Source organism: Salmo trutta, unplaced genomic scaffold (assembly GCF_901001165.1).
Source record: "Salmo trutta unplaced genomic scaffold, fSalTru1.1, whole genome shotgun sequence".
In the NCBI taxonomy this organism is placed as follows: Eukaryota; Metazoa; Chordata; class Actinopteri; order Salmoniformes; family Salmonidae; genus Salmo; species Salmo trutta.
This window is the reverse complement of record NW_021823200.1, coordinates 16,005-35,213: the sequence shown is the minus strand read 5'-3', so window position 1 is coordinate 35,213 and position 19,209 is coordinate 16,005. Positions and strand designations below refer to the sequence as shown.

The 19,209-nt window shown below is 41.4% G+C and overlaps 2 protein-coding genes across 2 annotated transcripts; both read left to right on the top strand.

Annotated features, from left to right (window-relative positions):
- Positions 1-2,363: 2,363 nt before the first annotated feature.
- LOC115189681 (protein-glutamine gamma-glutamyltransferase 2-like) lies at positions 2,364-6,112 on the top strand. The gene is made up of 4 exons (XM_029748224.1): positions 2,364-2,463; positions 3,691-3,861; positions 4,822-5,071; positions 6,064-6,112. Exons 1-4 carry the CDS (start codon positions 2,454-2,456, stop codon positions 6,110-6,112), a joined length of 480 nt encoding a protein of 159 aa, XP_029604084.1. The 5' UTR covers positions 2,364-2,453.
- Positions 6,113-6,164: 52 nt separating this feature from the next.
- On the top strand, positions 6,165-14,210 carry LOC115189679 (protein-glutamine gamma-glutamyltransferase 2-like). The gene is made up of 10 exons (XM_029748223.1): positions 6,165-6,185; positions 6,633-6,761; positions 8,678-8,855; positions 9,123-9,258; positions 9,345-9,454; positions 9,634-9,876; positions 10,155-10,445; positions 11,366-11,529; positions 12,723-12,856; positions 13,777-14,210. The coding sequence occupies exons 1-10, from the start codon at positions 6,165-6,167 to the stop codon at positions 13,952-13,954; spliced, it is 1,584 nt and encodes a 527-aa protein (XP_029604083.1). The 3' UTR covers positions 13,955-14,210.
- Positions 14,211-19,209: the final 4,999 nt, after the last annotated feature.

The window sequence follows — 19,209 nt, the reverse complement described above, 5'->3', positions numbered from 1 at the left end:
GCACAGATCTGGGAAAGGGTACCAAAACATTTCTGCAGCATTTAATGTTCCCAAGAACACAGTGGCCTGCATCATTCTTAAATGGAAGAAGTTTTGGAACCACCAAGACTCTTCCTAGAGCTGGCCACCCGGCCAAATTATGCAATCGGGGGAGAAGGGCCTTGGTCAAGCAGGTGACCAAGAAGCAGATGGTCACTCTGACACAGCTCCAGAGTTCCTTTGTGGAGATGGGAGAACCTTCCAGAAGGACAACCATCTCTGTAGCATTCCACCAATCAGGCCTTTATGGTAGAGTGGCCAGACGGAAGCCACTCCTCAGTAAAAAGCCATATGATAGCCCACTTGGAGTTTGCCATAAGGCACCTAAAGGACTCTGACCATGACAAACAAGATTCTCTGGTGTAATGAAACCAAGATTGAACTCTTTGGCCTGAATGCCAAGCGTCACTTCTGGAGAAAACCTGGCACCATCCTTACGGTGAAGCATGGTGGTGGCAGCATCATGCTGTGGGGATGTTTTTCAGCTGTAGGGACTGGGAGACTAGTCAGGATCGAGGCAAAGATGAACGGATTTAAGTACAGAGAGATCCTTGTTGAAAACCTGCTCCAGAGCGCTCAAGACATCAGACTGGGGGCGAATATTTACCTTCCAACAGCATAACGACCCTAAGCACACAGCCAAGACAACGCAGGAGTGGCTTCGGGACAAGTCTCTGAATGTCCTTGAGTGGCCCAGCCAGAGCCCGGCCTTTTACCAATCAAACATCTTTGGAGATATCTGAAAATAGCTGTGCAGCGACGCTCCCCATCCAACTTGACAGAGCTTGAGAGGATCTGCAGAGAATAATGGGAGAAACTCCCCAAATACAGGTGTGCCAAGCTTGTAGCATCACACCCAAGAAGACTCAAGGCTGTAATCACAGTGAAGGCGCTTCAACAAAGTACTGAGTAAATTGCTAAGTACTTATGTAAATGTGATATTTCAGTTTTTATTTGTTTATACATTTGCCAAAATTTTGGAAAATATGTTTTTGCTTTGTCACTATGGGGCATTGCTTGTGGATTGATGAGGGGAAAAAACTGTTTAATGCATTTTAGAATAAGGGTGTAACGTAACAAAATGTGGAAAAAGTCAGGGGGTCTAAAAGCTTTCAGAATGCATTATATACAGGGGACTGAGACTATTATTCATCTCTGATGTGTCATTTGCCCTGCGTAGAAATCAAGATGTATATAGATTTCAATAGTGTCTATTTTGATAGTCACAATACTCTTGTATACATGTCAATATATTCTGCATGTCATTACATTCTCCATGTCAATATATTCTCCATGTCAATATATTCTCCATGTCAATATATTCTCCATGTCAATATATTCTCCATGTCAATATATTCTCCATGTCAATATATTCTCCATGTCAATATGTTCTACATGTCAATACATTGTACTTTAAAAACATTATTGTGTGTTTTTATTTTATATGACATAGTATTACTGCAACATTGACGAAGTGCATCCAAGCAATCATTTCACTGTGCTGTTTACACCTGTTGTATTCTGTGCAACTGACAGATACACTGATTGGATCTGAAATAGTTGCCAATTTGGCAAATAGAAGGTCTAAATATCCATTTGAGCCAGAATCATGGAAGAGGAATGACATTAAGGTCTGAAAGGCATGAAGATTATGATAACTTGCTCAAAAATTTGTATTGCTATTTTCACCTACACACAGGGGAGAAAGACCAGACTACTGCAATTATTTGTGTTTTGGTTATCAGTAAATACAAATCCCTCCCGAATGGGGCAACCTCAGAGCAGACTCTTACCCTGGGCAATAGCGTAACCCTTAATGTCAATCCCTGATGTATGATGACTGTATTAATATATGTTATGTTTTCTATCAGTGTACTGTAGGATAACCACCTTTGAACCTCAAGATGATGCTCATGATAGTCGTAGTCACTGTGCTGATTCACTGCCATGCTGATTGTCTGTGGTTGAAGTCACCATATGACAGAAAAACACATTGAACAATGTAATACAACTCAAACCATCAAGAGAGTGCTAACTACAGCAGTTCAATCTCAACGCAGCAGATGAAGACACATTTAGAGAGTGCTAACTACAGCAGTTCAATCTCAACGCAGCAGATGAAGACACATTTAGAGAGTGCTAACTACAGCAGTTCAATCTCAACGCAGCAGATGAAGACACATTTCTGGTTTAATGTATATGCTGATGTGGTGATGATGACTATGTAATGACACATTTTCCTGAAGTAAGAAAAGGTGTGTACATTTGTAACTGTGTGAAATTTGAGACATTCTTATAACATGGGTAGGGCTCCTTTTAAAAGCCCTGGCATCCTTTCGTTACTTACAGTACTGCAGTACTACAACAAGCAACTCAATCCACTTACCAACACAACCACGTGAGAGACAGCTTCAATGGGTTTTGGTAAGTCAACTAACACTGCTCATTGCAAGATTTTTGATCAAATTCAGATGCTAAAAAATGTGACTATTGCATTGTCAAGGTAGCCTAAGTCATGTTTAGTGACAGAGGGTAATATAGTACAGTGAATGGGTAATTGGGTGACTTGACTTGTAGAATGGAACATTTTCTTACAAAGAAAGATCATCCTTGTTGGTGTTTGTTCATCTGTTAAACAGTGGCGGTTCTAGACCATTTCAACTGGGGGGGGGCCAAGCTGGGGCCAGTTGAACTGTTAGAGGGGCCAGTTACATTAGACGTTATTGTTGTCATATCCCTTTCTTCACTGCATTGCAGGCATTAGCAGGCAAAAGACCATGTTCATAATCATCATCACTGTCTAATAACGGATGTAAAAAAATAATGATAGCAAAAATGTGTTATGTAAAAATTATTTCATACTCCACATTTAGGGGGGCCACAAGGGGGTCCAAATTGATGAACAAATAAGGTTTTAAATGTAAGATGGCTAAATAAAGAGCACAATTATTGATCATTATTATATTATTATTTGTGCCCTAGTCCTATAAAAGCTCTTAGTCACTTCCCACGAGCCGGTTTATGACAAAAACGCACACTCATTCTTATGTTTAATAAATATATCGTATAGTGTGTATGTGGCAGGCTTACAATGATGGCAAAAAATAACATTTGAGAGTGCGCTGCCCTTGGTGCTAGAGGGGGTAACAGATGGAGGTTGAATGTTTGAAGGGGTACGGGACTATAAAAAGTTTGGAACCACTGGCATAGATAACACTAGCAAACTAGAAAAATAGATGTTTCACTTGAATTATTGTCATAGGTTCCTCATACCATTTCATACTGGCCCAAGGCTGTCTTTTACATAGAGATCATATTACATTCTAATTCCTAAGTCTATGGTCTTTCGCCTATTTCTTTCTGCATATTTATTCTGCATTTTGCATGGTGAAAGGCTACAAGTGTTTTCTCTATCCAGTGATCTAAACTAGCCCAACTGATAGTGTTTCTGCTATGTTGCTGTCAGGCAAAATGTGACCAACAAACATTGGGCAAGACAACATCAAACACAGAAACAGACACCCACACTAGAAAACATAAAAGTTGTAATATCAGGAAAAATAGAAAAGCAGGATTTTAACTAAGGGATAATTCAGTTTCAAATGAAAAATGATTTATCTATATATGTATTAATTTCATTCTTCCTTGAAGACGTTGGCAAAGTAGAGCTCCACTGTGAGAAGAACAACAAAGCCCACAAAACCAATGACATCTCAGTGAACAGACTGATAGTCAGGAGAGGCCAGTCCTTCCTGGTCACCTTTGAACTCCATGGCCCCTCCAGGCCCACAACAGACTTACTGGAGCTGAAGGTGGAGACAGGTGAGCTATCTAGAATAGAAAATAGAATAACTTTATTTATCGCTGCTATTTATTAGGGCTGTTTGTATTAAAAGTTTCCCGGACCCAGATTATGCTAGTCCTGGACTAAAACACACTAGGATGGATCGAGGCTAGGGTAGAGAAATCGGCCCTATGTTAGTCCCCTTTGAAAGACAGACACGTGCAGTAATAATGACATTGGAACAAATCCTTGTATGCATTTTACATACCTGAGTTGGGGTCAATTCAATTTAATCTAAAAACTGAATTGCACCAATGACAGGACTTGAGATACCTCCACTTGTAATGTATATGTACTCCTGACATCAACGTTACGCTGTCAGAAAATATAGAATCTTATTGGACAAATACACTGAGTGCACAAAACATTAGGAACACCTGCTCTTTCCATGATATAGACTGACCAGGTGAATCCTGGTGAAAGCTATGATCCCTAATTGAATCCACTTCAATTAGTGTAGATTGAAGAGAGGAGACAGGTTATTAAAGGATTTTTAAGCCTTGAGACAACTGAGACATGGATTGTGTATGTGTGTCATTCAGAGGGTGAATGGGCAAGACAATAGATTTAAGTGCCTTTGAACAGGGTATGGTAGTAGGTGCCAAGCACACCAGTTTGAGTGTGTCAAGAACTGCAATGCTGCTGGGGTTTTCACACTCAACAGTTTCCCATGTGTATCAAGAATGGTTCACCACCCAAAGGACATCCAGCTAACTTGACACAACTGTGAGAAGGATTGGCGTCAACATGGACCAGAATCCCTGAGGAACGCTTTCAACACCATGTAGTGTTCATGCCCCGGAGAATTGAGGCTGTTCTGAGGGAAAATGGGGGACTAGTCATTTTTTGTACTCCCAGTGTATCACTGTTTCTGAAAGTGTTCATCAATTTCATTCCTACTGGACACAACCCACAACATCCTCTGTTCTCCATCCAGGGGCCCCAGCCTTCGGAGGCATTGGGGACCAGGTCAGTGTTCAGGCTACCTGAGGGCTGTGGGAAGGGTTCCTCCTGGAAGGTCAAGGTTCACCAGGGCTCAGTGTTCCTGGCAGGCTCAATCACCCTGGACATAACCAGCCCAGCAGATGCCCCAGTGGGAGAGTACAGGCTGTCTGTAAAGACCAGCGCCACCGCCTCAGTGGGCAGCAGCCTGGGCAAGCTCCTTCTGCTGTTAATCCTGGTGCAAAGGTAAACACAATTAAATTCAAACAACTTATTATCCCTCATGGGGAATTCTGGACATGAATTCACTTCCTGTGAACGAGATTTGAGAGTATGGTAAGCATATGTAATACTTTAGATTGGAGTTTAAAGCATTCGTAAAAATGTTAACTAGAACTGTGATAAATTCACTTTTTTAATCACAGAAAGGACAACAAATGCTGTGACTGCATCAATACAGCCATGGTAACAGACAGTCAATATTTGATACAGTATCCAGAGGGTGTCAATGTAGCATTCCTGAATTTCTCATCAGTTTAAAAGCTGGAAATGGCTAACTTTACAGAAATTGTTGTAACCCATGTCGCTGTATGGGTTGGAAAGACGCCTCATAACTGTTTTGGGACATAATAGACACACAGATACAAACAATGGGCCACAACATCCAGAGCCACATTATATGAATGACAGTCTGTGGTTATGAATGCTGATCTCTAATATCAAAGTGGTGGCATTGCTGTTGAAACCATGAGATTAGTTCATTGGTAGCACAGCCTATTAGCACAGCTTGGTAGCACAGCCTTGCAGCACACCCTGGTAGCACAGCCTGGTAGCACAGCCTGGTAGCACAGCTTGGTAACAGCTTGGTAGCACAGCCTATCAACAAGGCTTGGCAGCACAGCCTGGTAGCACAGCCTGCTAACAGCTTGGTAGCACAGCCTATCAGCAAGGCTTGGCAGCACAGCCTGGTAGCACAGCCTGCTAACATCCTGGTATTAAAGTCTGGTAACATACTGGTAACACAGCTTGGAAACACTACATTCTAGCATGGGAGACAGTGGTTCATAACACAGTAACAGCATGATAACATGTTAAAGTTACTCGCAATTTAAACCTTGTCCAGATACCCTTCATTTCAGTTTGTATAATAATATATTTTTTATTTATCCAGTCAAGTCAGTGGAACAATTCTTATAATTCATGTTTTTAAAACGGCTGTATTTTGTTGCGGGCTGTAGAAGACTGGTGCATCTACCTGAAGAGGAGGAGAGGCAGGAGTGTGGATGAGAGAACAAGGCCTGGTGTACAAAGGTTCTGACAAATACAAAATTCAGCCTCTATGGCGTGGAACTTCGGACAGGTACACAGAACAAACAATACAGTATTGTACAGTTGAAAAGTACTAGCTAGCTGCTTATACATATAGGGCTTGTTTCCTGGACACAGATTAAATATATTCCTCAACTAAAAAGCAAAGTCAATGGAGAATCTCCCTCCCAAATTATTTTACTCTAGAGAAGTCCAGGACTAATCTGTTGGTCCAGGAAACCGACCCCAAATGTCACCGATATCTTAGCTACGTGATTGGCTAGAGTCCTTCGGGCTCCATTGGTAAAGAATGGCTCTTGCAACGCAAGGGTTGTGGGGTTCGATTACTGCGGGAGACCAATACGAACACTTATCCACTCAATACTGTAAGTCGCTCTGGATAAGAGCGTCTGTTAAATTACAAAATTGTAAGTTAGTATAGACAAGACATTTGAGAAATTGTTGCTAACTAACCTGCCCAAATGTATTGTTTCTCCAGTTTGAAGACGATATAGTGGACATTTGCCTAAAGCTGCTTGATGTGAATCCCAAGTGTCTGTGTGACCCCGCAAAGGACTTCTCTGCTCGTTGCAACCCCATCTATGTCAGTAGGGTGGTCAGTGCCATGGTAAGATTGGAGATCTGACCCACACTAGTAACAGTGACAACATTATTGAACCCTACTAGTAACAGTGAACAGGTTTCCATCCAACCTTTTTATGCGAGTAAAGTACATGTCAGATAAAACATTTCATGACATTTCATGAAAGTGCTGATGGAAAATGTGTCAGTCAGCTTTACAAATGTTGACAAAACAAAATGCACAAGACAAGTCGGTAAATTAATTATGAGAGAAATGTTGGTGGAAATGCTTTTATGCGCAAATATTGATTTAATAACCATCATATCGAAGTAAACTTGGAATCACGCAATGACATCTTGTGTGGTCGTCCCACTATGACTCATCGGAAAGCATGCCGTTTATTAGGCTACAGATAAGTAAATTAATGATGAAGTTCACAGGGTGGTGATGTGCAAGGTGATGAGCTTGATATTTCTTTCTATTAAATATTGAGGGCCTTATTCTGGTAACATGATCCTCGATGCTTGGCTGCCGTTTGACAAATAAAACATAATCTTATAATGTTGGCTATAGTGCATTCGGAAAGTATTCAGACCTTTGACAATTTCTACATTTTGTTACGTTACAGCTTTATTCTAAAATGTGACCAACCGCCTCGATCTTATGTAGCAAAATGTGATTATTATTCGTTTTTTTTCTTTGGATAAAGGTAGAGACTCAGAGACAGAAAATGGGATATCATACACTGCAGTTGAGGAACGATGGGGAAATAATCTGCTTTGAAACCTCACTTTTGAGAAAATAGCCCTTGAATGTTTTGGTACACCTACTGGAGAGCTCTTCTACATCCATTCAGCATCGGTCACATCCTCATAAGCCTTAGCCCCGTTCATCTCTTTAAGGATTCATATGTGAGGCCATGTGGTAAATATTGTATTCATATTTATGGATGGAATACAAGTTTCTAATTAAGGCACATGAAAGTTCACATGTTCTAGAAGGCATTTCTGCCAATAAACATATTTAGATAAAAAAGTATGTTTACGTTGAAATGCTGCTCCTGTGAAGTAAGTGATGTACGACAAAAAAGTACATTTAATGGAAACACATCTCTGGTGGGAAAATGCGCATATTGTTTTTATGCTTTTATGATTTTAGAATATTCACATGAATATCTGTCGCCACTTGGATGGAAATCCTAGCTTGTGACAACATTATTGTTTTAACATTGACAACATTATTGACCCCCACTAGTAACAGTGACAACATTATTAAACCCATCTAGTAACTGTGACAACATTATTGAACCCCACTAGTAACAGTGACATTATTGACCCCCACTAGTAACAGTGACAACATTATTAAACCCATCTAGTAACCGTGACAACATTATTGAACCCCACTAGTAACAGTGACATTATTGACCCCCACTAGTAACAGTGACAACATTATTAAACCCATCTAGTAACCGTGACAACATTATTGAACCCCACTAGTAACAGTGACATTATTGAACCCATCTAGTAACAGTGACAACATTATTAAACCCATCTAGTAACCGTGACAACATTATTGAACCCCACTAGTAACTGTGACAACATTATTAAACCCATCTAGTAACAGTAACATTCTTTAAATCATCATAAGCTCATAGTTCTGTATAAACAGCACAAGAAAATACATTGGTTCATTTCTGGAACATCATCTAGCCCTGTTCACTATAAATGGTTCCAGTGCCACTAATTAAGGTGTTGTTACACATATAGGACTGGTTTCCCGGACCCAGATTAAATCTAGTCCTGGACTAAAAATAACTTTCCACACTGAACATGCTTTTTAGTCCAAGGCTATGCTCAATCTAGATCCAGGAAAGCAACTACATTTTAGATAGTACAAAAACACATTCACTCAGCCAAATGACAGTTCTGAAATCTAATTTGAACATTATTGTCCTTGCCCAGATCAACGCTAACGATGACAGAGGTGTCCTGATGGGGCGGTGGGATGGTCGATACGATGGTGGCATGTCCCCCACTCACTGGAACGGCAGTGTGGAGGTACTAAGGAGGTGGCTCAAAAATGGCAGCAATCCAGTCAAGTATGGCCAGTGTTGGGTGTTCGCCGCTGTAATGTGCACAGGTAGGCTATCACTGTCCAATCTCTCTTCAATTATTATTTTAGTCAATCAATCAATACAATGTTATTTAAATAGAACTGACTATTGCATGCGCTCAGACCCAGGGCTGTGATTGGTTTTTGAGAGGGATGGCAAGATTACCCACCACCTCTGATCAGAGGAGAGAGGCTGCGTGTCAATGCATTGGATGTGCTTATTTTAGTTAACCAGTATTCTTTGAATGTGTTGTTTTAGTTAACCAGTATGCCTGAAATGTATTTCCTTGTCAGTACTGAGGTGTTTGGGAATCCCATGTCGAGTGGTTTCCAACTTTCAGTCTGCCCACGACACCGACAAAAACCTGACAATTGACTACTTCTTCTCCGACTATGGAGTCAGACCCAAACAGAGCCCCGACAGTGTATGGTAAGTGTAACATGAGGTCATTGTGGCTACAGTATGAAGAGTGATGCCAATAGCATGAAGTTTTGAAGACTGGTGTTTCTGCTCAGGAACTACCATGTGTGGGTGGAGGCCTGGATGAGACGGCCCGATCTCTCAGCAGGCTCCTTATACGATGGCTGGCAGGTTGTGGACCCCACCCCCCAGGAGAAAAGCACTGGTACGGTCCAACTTCCATCTCATCTCACACCATCTTACATAATAACACACTTCTGGAGGTTGTATGTACTGTATGTTGTGTTACTGTGCAGATGGTTCTGAGTTCGTGTCCTGGGTCTGGGAGACATGAAGGGAACTCCCTGTTATACGCTCATGTTGTTTTCTCTTCCCCTCCCCCAGATGTTTACTGCTGCGGCCCTGCTCCAGTCAAGGCAATACTGCAGGGTCACGTTGACCTCAAATACGATGTGCCCTTTGTCTTCGCCGAAGTCAACGCCGACCGTGTAACCTGGATGGTGTTCGCTGACGGCTCCAAGAAAAAGATCTCCACGGACAGTGTGTCCGTAGGCCAGAACATCAGCACCAAGGCAGTGGGCAGTGACAAGAGAGTGGACATCACGGCCAACTATAAACATGCAGAGGGTTGGTATTGAATGAACCGAGAGTCTGACTATATCAAGGTTTAACTGTTATCAATTGATTTCGGAAATAATGCAACGTTACAAGGGTTATACCTATAATAAGGGTATAAGCGTATTTTATATATTTTAGAAATCTGGTTGGTCTGGGAAATAGTTCTGTACTTTTTTAAGAGATTATTCAGAATGGTGCTGTGTCCACCTGTCACAATAATTCTCCCAGGTGAGTGAAACTGCTTGAGTCACCAGGTACTCATCCAAAATGTCACACATTTCAAACAGGCACAAAAATGGAGAGAGCTGTGTACAATCTAGCTGTGAAAAGAGTCAACATACCCGGAGAGAATTCAAACGGGACCCATGACTGCAAACCTGGCGTTTCCATGAAGATCGTGGAGCTGACCAAGCCGGTCAGCGGCAAAAACATCGACCTCAAGCTTATACTGAACAGCAACGACAGTGAAACTCGGACACTAGTGATCAATGTCAACGTTCAGGCCATGAGATACAACGGGATCCCATCCTCCCAGATACAGACCGAATTGAAAAAACTGAAGCTCCTTCCCAACCAAGGTAGAGTGAAAATGTTCCAAACTCTTTCCGTGAGTAGGCCTACAAGGTTTAACTATCACAGTAGTGCACACAGGGAGGCATTTACATCACAGAACAAAGGGAACTGAAACACTTAACAAAACCAAAAGCACATTGCAGCTATTCACCTTTAGAATTCTTTGTCAACATCCTTGGTATGACGCATATATCAATCTCAATGATTGATTTCGACAAAACATGGTGTGTTTCAGGAGTGCATATAGTTAGAGTTTAACTGGTCAATTTACAAAGCTGTAAATTATCATGTATAGCTGTCATAGCGTTGTAGCAAATCGACTGACTCTAACTCTTATGGCTGTCAGGTTGCTAACGTTGTACTGAGGACACAACAGAATGTTAGGGTTGCTAATGTGGTACTGAGGATGCTACAGAATGTTAGGGTTGCTAATGTGGTACTGAGGACGCTACAGAATGTTAGGGTTGCTAATGTGGTACTGAGGATGCTACAGAATGTTAGGGTTGCTAACGTTGTACTGAGGAACACAACAGAATGTTAGGGTTGCTAATGTGGTACTGAGGACACAACAGAATGTTAGTGTGGTACTGAGGACGCTACAGAATGTTATTGTTGCTAATGTGGTACTGAGGACACAACAGAATGTTAGGGTTGCTAATGTTGTACTGAGGGTGCTACAGAATGTTTGGGTTGCTAACGTACTGAGGACGCTACAGAATGTTAGGGTTGCTAATGTGGTACTGAGGACGCTACAGAATGTTAGGGTTGCTAACGTTGTACTGAGGATGCTACAGAATGTTAGGGTTGCTAACGTTGTACTGAGGACACAACAGAATGTTCGGGTTGCTAATGTTGTACTGAGGACAACACAGAATGTTAACGTTTGTGATACCTTGACAATCAAATGCATTGTCTCTGTTGGCAGATCTGACTATACCCATCCACATCCCCTTCTCTGTGTACGGTGAGAAAATGCGGGAGAGCAACAGCATCAAGGTTTCGGCTGTGGTCACAGACAAGGACAAGAGTGAGGCAGTGTACATCACAGAGAAAGACCTTGTGCCAGAGAGCCCTTCGCTCACCATCAAAGTGAGTATTGCATATTCCCAACATTGTCATTTCGCAGTCTGTCAGATCCTTAACTTCTATGGGCTAGGTGGGATGTTAGTGTCCCACTCTATTCAACAGCCAGTGGAATCGCGTGGCGCAAAATATAAATACCTCAAAAATGCAATAATTTCAATATTTCAAACATACGACTATTTTACACCATTTGATAAGACTCTCGTTAATCTAACCACATTGTCCGATTGCAAAAAGGCTTTACAGCGAAGCAAAACATTACATTATGTTAGGAGAGTACATAGACACAAATAACCACACAGCCATTTTTCAAGCATGCATATATGTCACAAAACCCAAAACACAGCTAAACGCAGCACTAACCTTTGATGATCTTCATCAGATGACACTCCTAGGACATTATGTTATACAATACATGCATGTTTTGTTCAATCAAGTTCATATTTATATCAAAAAACAGCTTTGTCTTCAGGCAGACCACTGACAAACTGAGTTACTATACTTTGCCAAAGACAGGAGACGCCCCAATCCGCTTTCTGACGGCTTTAGAGAGCCAATGGAAGCCTTAGAAAGTGCAACATAACCCCACGGATACTGTAGTTTCGATAGACAAGCAAAAGGAGAACTACAAAATCGCAGACCGGCCACTTCCTACTTGGAATCTTCTCAGGTTTTTGCCTGCCATATGAGTTCTGTTATACTCACAGACACCATTCAAACAGTTTAGAAACGTTAGAGTGTTTTCTGTCCAAATCTACTAATAATATGCATAGTTTCTGGGCAAGAGTAGTAACCAGTTTAAATCGGGTACGTTTTTTATCCGGCCGTGAAAATACTGCGCCCTAACCCAGACAGGTTAAGCCACTCCAATCACCTACTTAGAACAGCTCAACTTTCTCTGAGTGACATTCATTGGGGGTCTTTACATACTCTTGGGTTACCATTTAATTTATAGGTGGCAAACACACTAGTAGCGAGAATAGCAATTTGCAAGGACAATAACGGTTGGCCTGTGAATAAACGTGTTGTGAAGATGAAAATCTAAAGTGTTAGACTGTCATCTGAACAGTTGATATATTTAATACAACGTTAATATCAGTAACAGCCATTAAACTGGAGATGGGGTTTATTCAGTGTGATAGTTCCAATATAATATATTATTTGCAAATGCTTTTCTTCGAATGTGTGCTCTCTTTTAGGCCATTGGATCTGAATTGCAGTATAGTGAAATGACGGCAGAGGTTGTGTTTGAGAACCCTCTATCCGAAGGTCTGAGAAACTGCTTCATAACAGTGACCGGCAGTGGCTTGCTGACTGAAACAATGGAAGCCAGGTAGGTCTTTGTGACATTTCTCTGATATCTTTACAAGCAAGGTTTCAGTTTGTCATAAAACCTGAATCCATCCCACTGTGCAAAAACCGGTTGAATCAACATTGTTTCCATGTAATTTCAACCAAAAAAATCAGTATGATGATGTTGAATCAACATGGAAAACTGATTGGATGTACAAAAAGTAAACTTTTAACCTTTTTTTTGTTGAGTTCTAATTCACATTAGGTGATAACTCAACCAAATGCAAATCAGAACTAGACGTTGAACTGACGTCTGTGCCCAGTGAAATGTGTCCAGATTTGAATCCTGGATGTGGACCCAGTTTTTGCCAAGTGGGATGGATTCAGGTTTTATGACAAACCGAAACTTTGCTCGTCAAATTGACAATTTAGCTCTTAATCTCAGATACCCAGACCTAAAATCTCAGGAAATTGTGTAAAATGCTTGATTAGGTTCTGGGGGAAAATGTTTGACAGAAGATACTAATGAGACTAGAGAAGTCACCAGCCCCCTAAACAGAAAGTCTCAGCCAAGCCCCCCTTCTGAAAACCTTCAGCTTGAAATCATTGTCTGAAATCATTGCTTGAAATCCCCGCCCACACTTTCAGCACCACCTCCACCCAGTCCTGATATGTCCAGATATCTGGTGAGGAAACCAAAGCACCAGAACTACGGTTCCTTGTTAGTTGTGGCATCACAGTCTTTTGACAGATGATTCAATACAATTTATGTTACGTAGTCTGTCCACAAGAGATTATTTAGCTCTTGATTAAACTAGAAAGTACATGCATTCATGGGCTGTTCATGTGGTTAAAGCTTAGAGTTTTTCCATCTGAAATATTTTACACTACCTTGTGTGTTGAAGTTTAGAGATCTAAAGCTGCCTTGAGGTATAATGTTTTTCACATGTGTCTCCTCAGAATGCCTTTGCTAAAACAAGGGCAACGACTACGTGTGACGATGCCCTTTACACCATACAGACCCGGTCCTAAGAAGCTAGTGGCCGGCTTCAACTGTGATCAATTCAGGGACATTAAGGCAAGCTGCAATGTGTACATCAAACCCGTCACCGGTGTTGTCCCCCCACTGCATAGATAGTAAAGCCCTCGTTAGAATAACTCTAACTCAGATAAGTTCTGCAATTTATACCTTATTTTCCTGTTAAGTCAAATTAGGATATAACGTTAGGCCACCGAGACAGTGTCCAAGTTCTATAATTCTCTGGTAGAATATCCTGCTTCTATTTCGTCACACACAACCGTTAGCTATTTTCTAGTTATGCTATTTTTGACCCCCAGGCTGTTGATGTCATGCAGCCTGTAGTTTTTGTGTTTATAGTTTTTCATAAAGCCAATAACAAATTTGATATCGGACGACAATTGAATGTTCATGATGTCACCGCAACAACTGTCGAAACACGTAGTATAAACCAGCCTTTAGTCTTGAAATCTTTGCTTGTTTAGTACCAAGCCTCACATGTGAATCCTTAAAGAGATAGGTGGGGCTAAGGCTTAAGAGGGTGTGAACAATGCTGAATGGGTGCAGACAAAGAAGAGCTCCTCAGTAGTAGTAATAAAACATTCAAGGGTCATTTTCTCAAAAGTGAGATTACAAGTTTTCAACTTTCAAAGCAGAATTACTTTCCCATTGTTCTTCAATTGTAGTGTATGATTTACCATTTTCTAATTCTGAGTCTCTAGTTTTATCTAATGTAAAAAAAAACTATTTCAAATTTTGCTACAGAAGACTGAATCGAGCTGGTCGGTCACACATGAAGATTAAACATTTTCAGGCCTACTGTACATCTTACTGTATAAATGATTGTTGAAAACAAGTGTAACATGGCTTGACTTTGTCTATGTAATTCTCTGTAATTGTGGTGCATGTATTGTTGACTGGTGTGGCTTCTTAATGCATTTTAAATTGTCAAATAAAATAAAATGTATAAATATCCTGATTAACTTATTGTTCTTTCAGAATTCAAGTCTGTCACTCTAAGAAAGATTTCCAAACAGGCTTATGCCACTGTTAGCATCTGGCTGTATGTCTCACTAAAATACAAAGCTTCTAGCTGTATGTTGTCTGAGATTCCCTAAAGATTGGAAAGCTGCCACGGTCACCCCGCTCTTCAAAGGGGGAGACACTCTGACCCAAACTGTTACAGACCTAAATCCATCCTGCCCTGCCTTTCTAAAGTCTTCGAAAGCCAAGTGAACAAACAGATCACCAACCATTTTGAATCCCACCGTACCTTCTCCGCTATGCAATCTGGTTTCCGAGCTGGTCACGGGTGCACCTCAGCCATGCTCAAGGTCCTAAACGATATCATGACCGCCATCGATAAAAGACAGTACTATGCAGCCGTCTTCATCGACCTGGCCAAGGCTTTCGACTCTGTCAATCACCGTATTCTTCGGCAGACTCAACCTTGGTTTCTCTAATGACTGCCTCGCCTGGTTCACCAACTACTTCTCAGATAGAGTTCAGTGTGTCAAATCAGAGGGCCTCTGGCAGTCTCTATGGGGATGCCACAGGGTTCAATTCTCTGGCCGACTCTTTTCTCTGTATATATCAATGATGTCGCTCTTTGTCACAACTGATTTGGACTGGTGTAGAGGCGGAATTAGATGCAGGAGACAGAGGTGCTGGAGTGTCTTTTAATGAACTGACACACAAAGGCCGAAAAGCACAGGGCGCTACACAAAGTTTGCCTGGGAGAAACACTTTCCCATAAAACACAAAAAATATATATTCCACGGCACAAAAGGCAAGGAGCGCAGCCCGGTAAATCCTTTGACAAAAAACTGTCGGAAAACACAACGTACCCAAAATACCTCCCACCGTCCTGAGTGGACAATAAACATCCCGCACAAAATCCCAACTGAAAACACACATTAAATAAGCCCCCACTAATGACAGACACAAAACAGGTGCGGAACAGACAGACAAAACTAAAAGACACAGAAACACTGATCGGTGGCAGCTAATAGGCCGGCGACGACGACCGCCGAGGGCCGCCCGACCGAGGAGGGGTGCCACATTCGTTGGATCCTGTGACACTCTTGCTGCGGGTGATTCTTTGATCCACCTCTACGCAGACAACACCATTCTGTATACATCTGGCCCTTCTTTGGACACTGTGATAACAAACCTCAAAACGAGCTTCAACGCCATACAACACTCCTTCCGTGGCCTCCAATTGCCCTTAAATGCTAGTAAAACAAAATGCATGCTCTTCAACCGATCGCTATCCGCACCCGCCTGCCGACTAGCATCACTACTCTGGACGGTTCTGACTTAGAATATGTGGACAACTATAAATGTCCGCCTTTCCTTCCAGTTCTCTGCTGCCAATGACTGGAACGAATTGCGAAAGTTGGAGACATATCTCCCTCACTAACTTTAAGTGTCAGCTGTCAGGGTAGCTTACCGATCGCTTCAGCTGTACACAGCCCATCTGTAAATAGCCCATCCAACCATCTACCTACCTTATCCCATATTTGTTTTTCTGCTCTTTTGAACACCAGTATTTCTACTTGCACATGCTAATCTGCACATATATCACTCCAGTGTAAATTGCGAAATTGTATTTACTTCGCCACTATAGGCCTATTTATTGCCTTACCTCCTTACTTAATTTGCAAACACTATATACAGATTATTCTATTGTGTTATTGACTGTAGGATTGTTTATCCCATGTGTAACTCTGTGTTGTTTTTGTCGCACTGCTTTGCTTTATCATGGCCAGGTTGCAGTTTTACCTGGTTAAATAAAGGTGAAATAAATCTAATTAAAATAAAATAGAAATAAAATGTTCCATTGAAATACGAAGTGTCTGGCTGTGTGATGTCCCACTAAAATACAAAGCATCTGGCTGTATGATGTCCCACTAAAATACAAAGCATCTGGCTGTATGATGTCCCACTAAAATACAAAGCATCTGGCTGTATGATGTCACACTAAAATACAAAGCATCTGGCTGTATGATGTCACACCAAAATACAAAGTATCTGGCTGTATGATGTTACACTAAATACAAAGCATCTGGCTGTATGATGTTACACTAAAATACAAAGCATCTGGCTGTATTATGTCCCACTAAAATACAAAGCATCTGGCTGTATGATGTTCCACTAAAATACAAAGCATCTGGCTGTATGATGTTCCACTAAAATACAAAGCATCTGGCTGTATGATGTCCCACTAAAATACAAAGCATCTGGCTGTATGATGTCCCACTAAAATACAAAGCATCTGGCTGTATGATGTCCCACTAAAATACAAGCATCTGGCTGTATGATGTCACACTAAAATACAAAGCATCTGGCTGTATGATGTCCCACTAAATACAAATAAAGTGGTAAAGCCTAAATTAAATTTAAATATTCATACACTCATGAAGCAAAATGTATGTTTGTCAAATATTTGTCTTGCTGTAATGTAATATATCTTCTGTTTAAAATGATGTAGAGCATGTGTGTACACGAGGGAAGTACACACACTTCAGTAGCATTCAACAAAGTCCCAGTCTATTGAGCTCAAGGTCAGAAAAAAGACCCCCAGTCCTCTTCACACACCTCTTTGTTTTCATTCACCTCATACACACGTACCCACAGTGCCACTCATTGTCTAGCTGGGCCCTTGAATCAGAGCTTTTTACTCCATACATTTTCCCTGACACCCAAAAGTACTTGTTACATTTTGAATGTAAATGGTCCAATTCATGCACTTATCAAGAGAACAACCTTGGTCATACCTATCGCCTCTGATCTGGTTGACTCACTAAACACAAATGCTTCATTTGTAAATTGTTGTCCGAGTGTCCTCCTGCTATGAGTAAATAATGCCGTCTGCCGTCTGGTTTGAAGATATTTATAATTTTACTTTTGATACTTAAGTATATTTAAAACCAAATACTTTTAGACTTTTTCTCAAGTAGTATTTTTACTGGGTGACTTTTACTTGAGTCATTTTCTATTAAGGTATCTTCACTTTTACTCAAGATGACAATTGGGTACTTTTTTCCACCACTGCTGGCTACTACTGTCAGACAGTACGATGACAGCACTGGCTACTACTGTCACAGTACAATGGCAGGCAGCGGATAAACAACAGTCTACAGAAAGCCACTAGTTCCTGTTGCATCATGGTTGTAGGCCGGGACAGCCAGCCATTGCACCCTCATGAGCGAAATAATGACATCACATCACCGCTCAACTTAAACTCTGGCAGTGTCTCAATGTTATTTTCACCTTTTTGTTTTCCGTCAAGGTGACGCTCTTCTCCTCCTTCCTCTACCGGTACACAGCCTTCTCCCTCTCTTCTCCTCCATCTACTGGTACACAGCCTTCTCCCTCGCTCTCTCCTCCTTCCTCTACTGGTACACAGCCTTCTCCCTCGTCTTCTCCTCCCTCTACTGGTACACAGCCTTCTCCCTCTCTTCTCTCCCTCTACTGGTACACAGCCTTCTCCTCTCTTCTCCCTCCCTCTACTGGTACACAGCCTTCTCCCTCTCTTCTCCTCCCGCTACGGGTACACAGCCTTCTCCCTCGCTCTCTCCTCCTTCCTCTTACTGGTACACAAGTGGAGGCTGGTGACTTCAACAATTTAGGAGGATGGGAGACCCACGGTATAGGCGCTGAACGAATTAGAGATGTCAAAGTGTGTTTCAAAAATCATCAAAGAGTAATTATTTTAACCTAAAACATTTAATAAAGACATTTTATAGGTACAATATCTATTGGGAATGGAATGAGAGGGCTACTTACAGTGTTTTGAAGGGATCACAGCAGTGATTGAATGAGGGTATGCGGCACGAGTTGAGGTGTTCAGAGGCTTGACTTCAGTGCAGGACAGGATTTGTCTGGGAAGACAAATAACAATAACACAACACACTACACAGGTAGACCAAAAAGCTAAGAATGAGTTAGTCCAAGCAAGGAGTAAAATCATTGATGTGTACATACTGTGATATTGTATTTGATGGACTCTACATAGAGTAATGAAAAGAAAATTGATAAGAGGTGCTTGGAGAGGGAAACATTCAATGTGCTAGTGGATGAGCGGGCACATGAGACATGGCTTCAGTTCATGTCAGGACAGAGTTGACATATGGTAGTGGAGTGGTCTCACCTCTAAATAACAGGGAACAGGAGGGAACTTAGCTGGAAATACAATAGCTGATACATTCCATTACAACTGCGCCATCATAAGTTTGGAGAAGTTTTCTCCGTGAAGTTAAACAAGAGTTGGCATCTTGCCCACTTCACACATCAAACTAGCCCAATAAACATTTCTGATAACGACCCTGTGCAACACCCTGACCATCACCCTGACCAACACCCTGACCATC

Bases quoted from the DNA above. Each gene is read 5' to 3' on its own strand.
- LOC115189681 (XM_029748224.1), top strand. The intron at 3,862-4,821 runs GTGAGCTATCTA...TCTCCATCCAGG, and splicing joins GGAGCTGAAGGTGGAGACAG to GGCCCCAGCCTTCGGAGGCA. The intron at 5,072-6,063 runs GTAAACACAATT...TGCGGGCTGTAG, and splicing joins CTGTTAATCCTGGTGCAAAG to AAGACTGGTGCATCTACCTG.
- LOC115189679 (XM_029748223.1), top strand. From the start codon at position 6,165: ATGGCGTGGAACTTCGGACAG. The intron at 8,856-9,122 runs GTAGGCTATCAC...TTTCCTTGTCAG, and splicing joins CGCCGCTGTAATGTGCACAG to TACTGAGGTGTTTGGGAATC. The intron at 9,455-9,633 runs GTACGGTCCAAC...CCCCTCCCCCAG, and splicing joins CCCCCAGGAGAAAAGCACTG to ATGTTTACTGCTGCGGCCCT.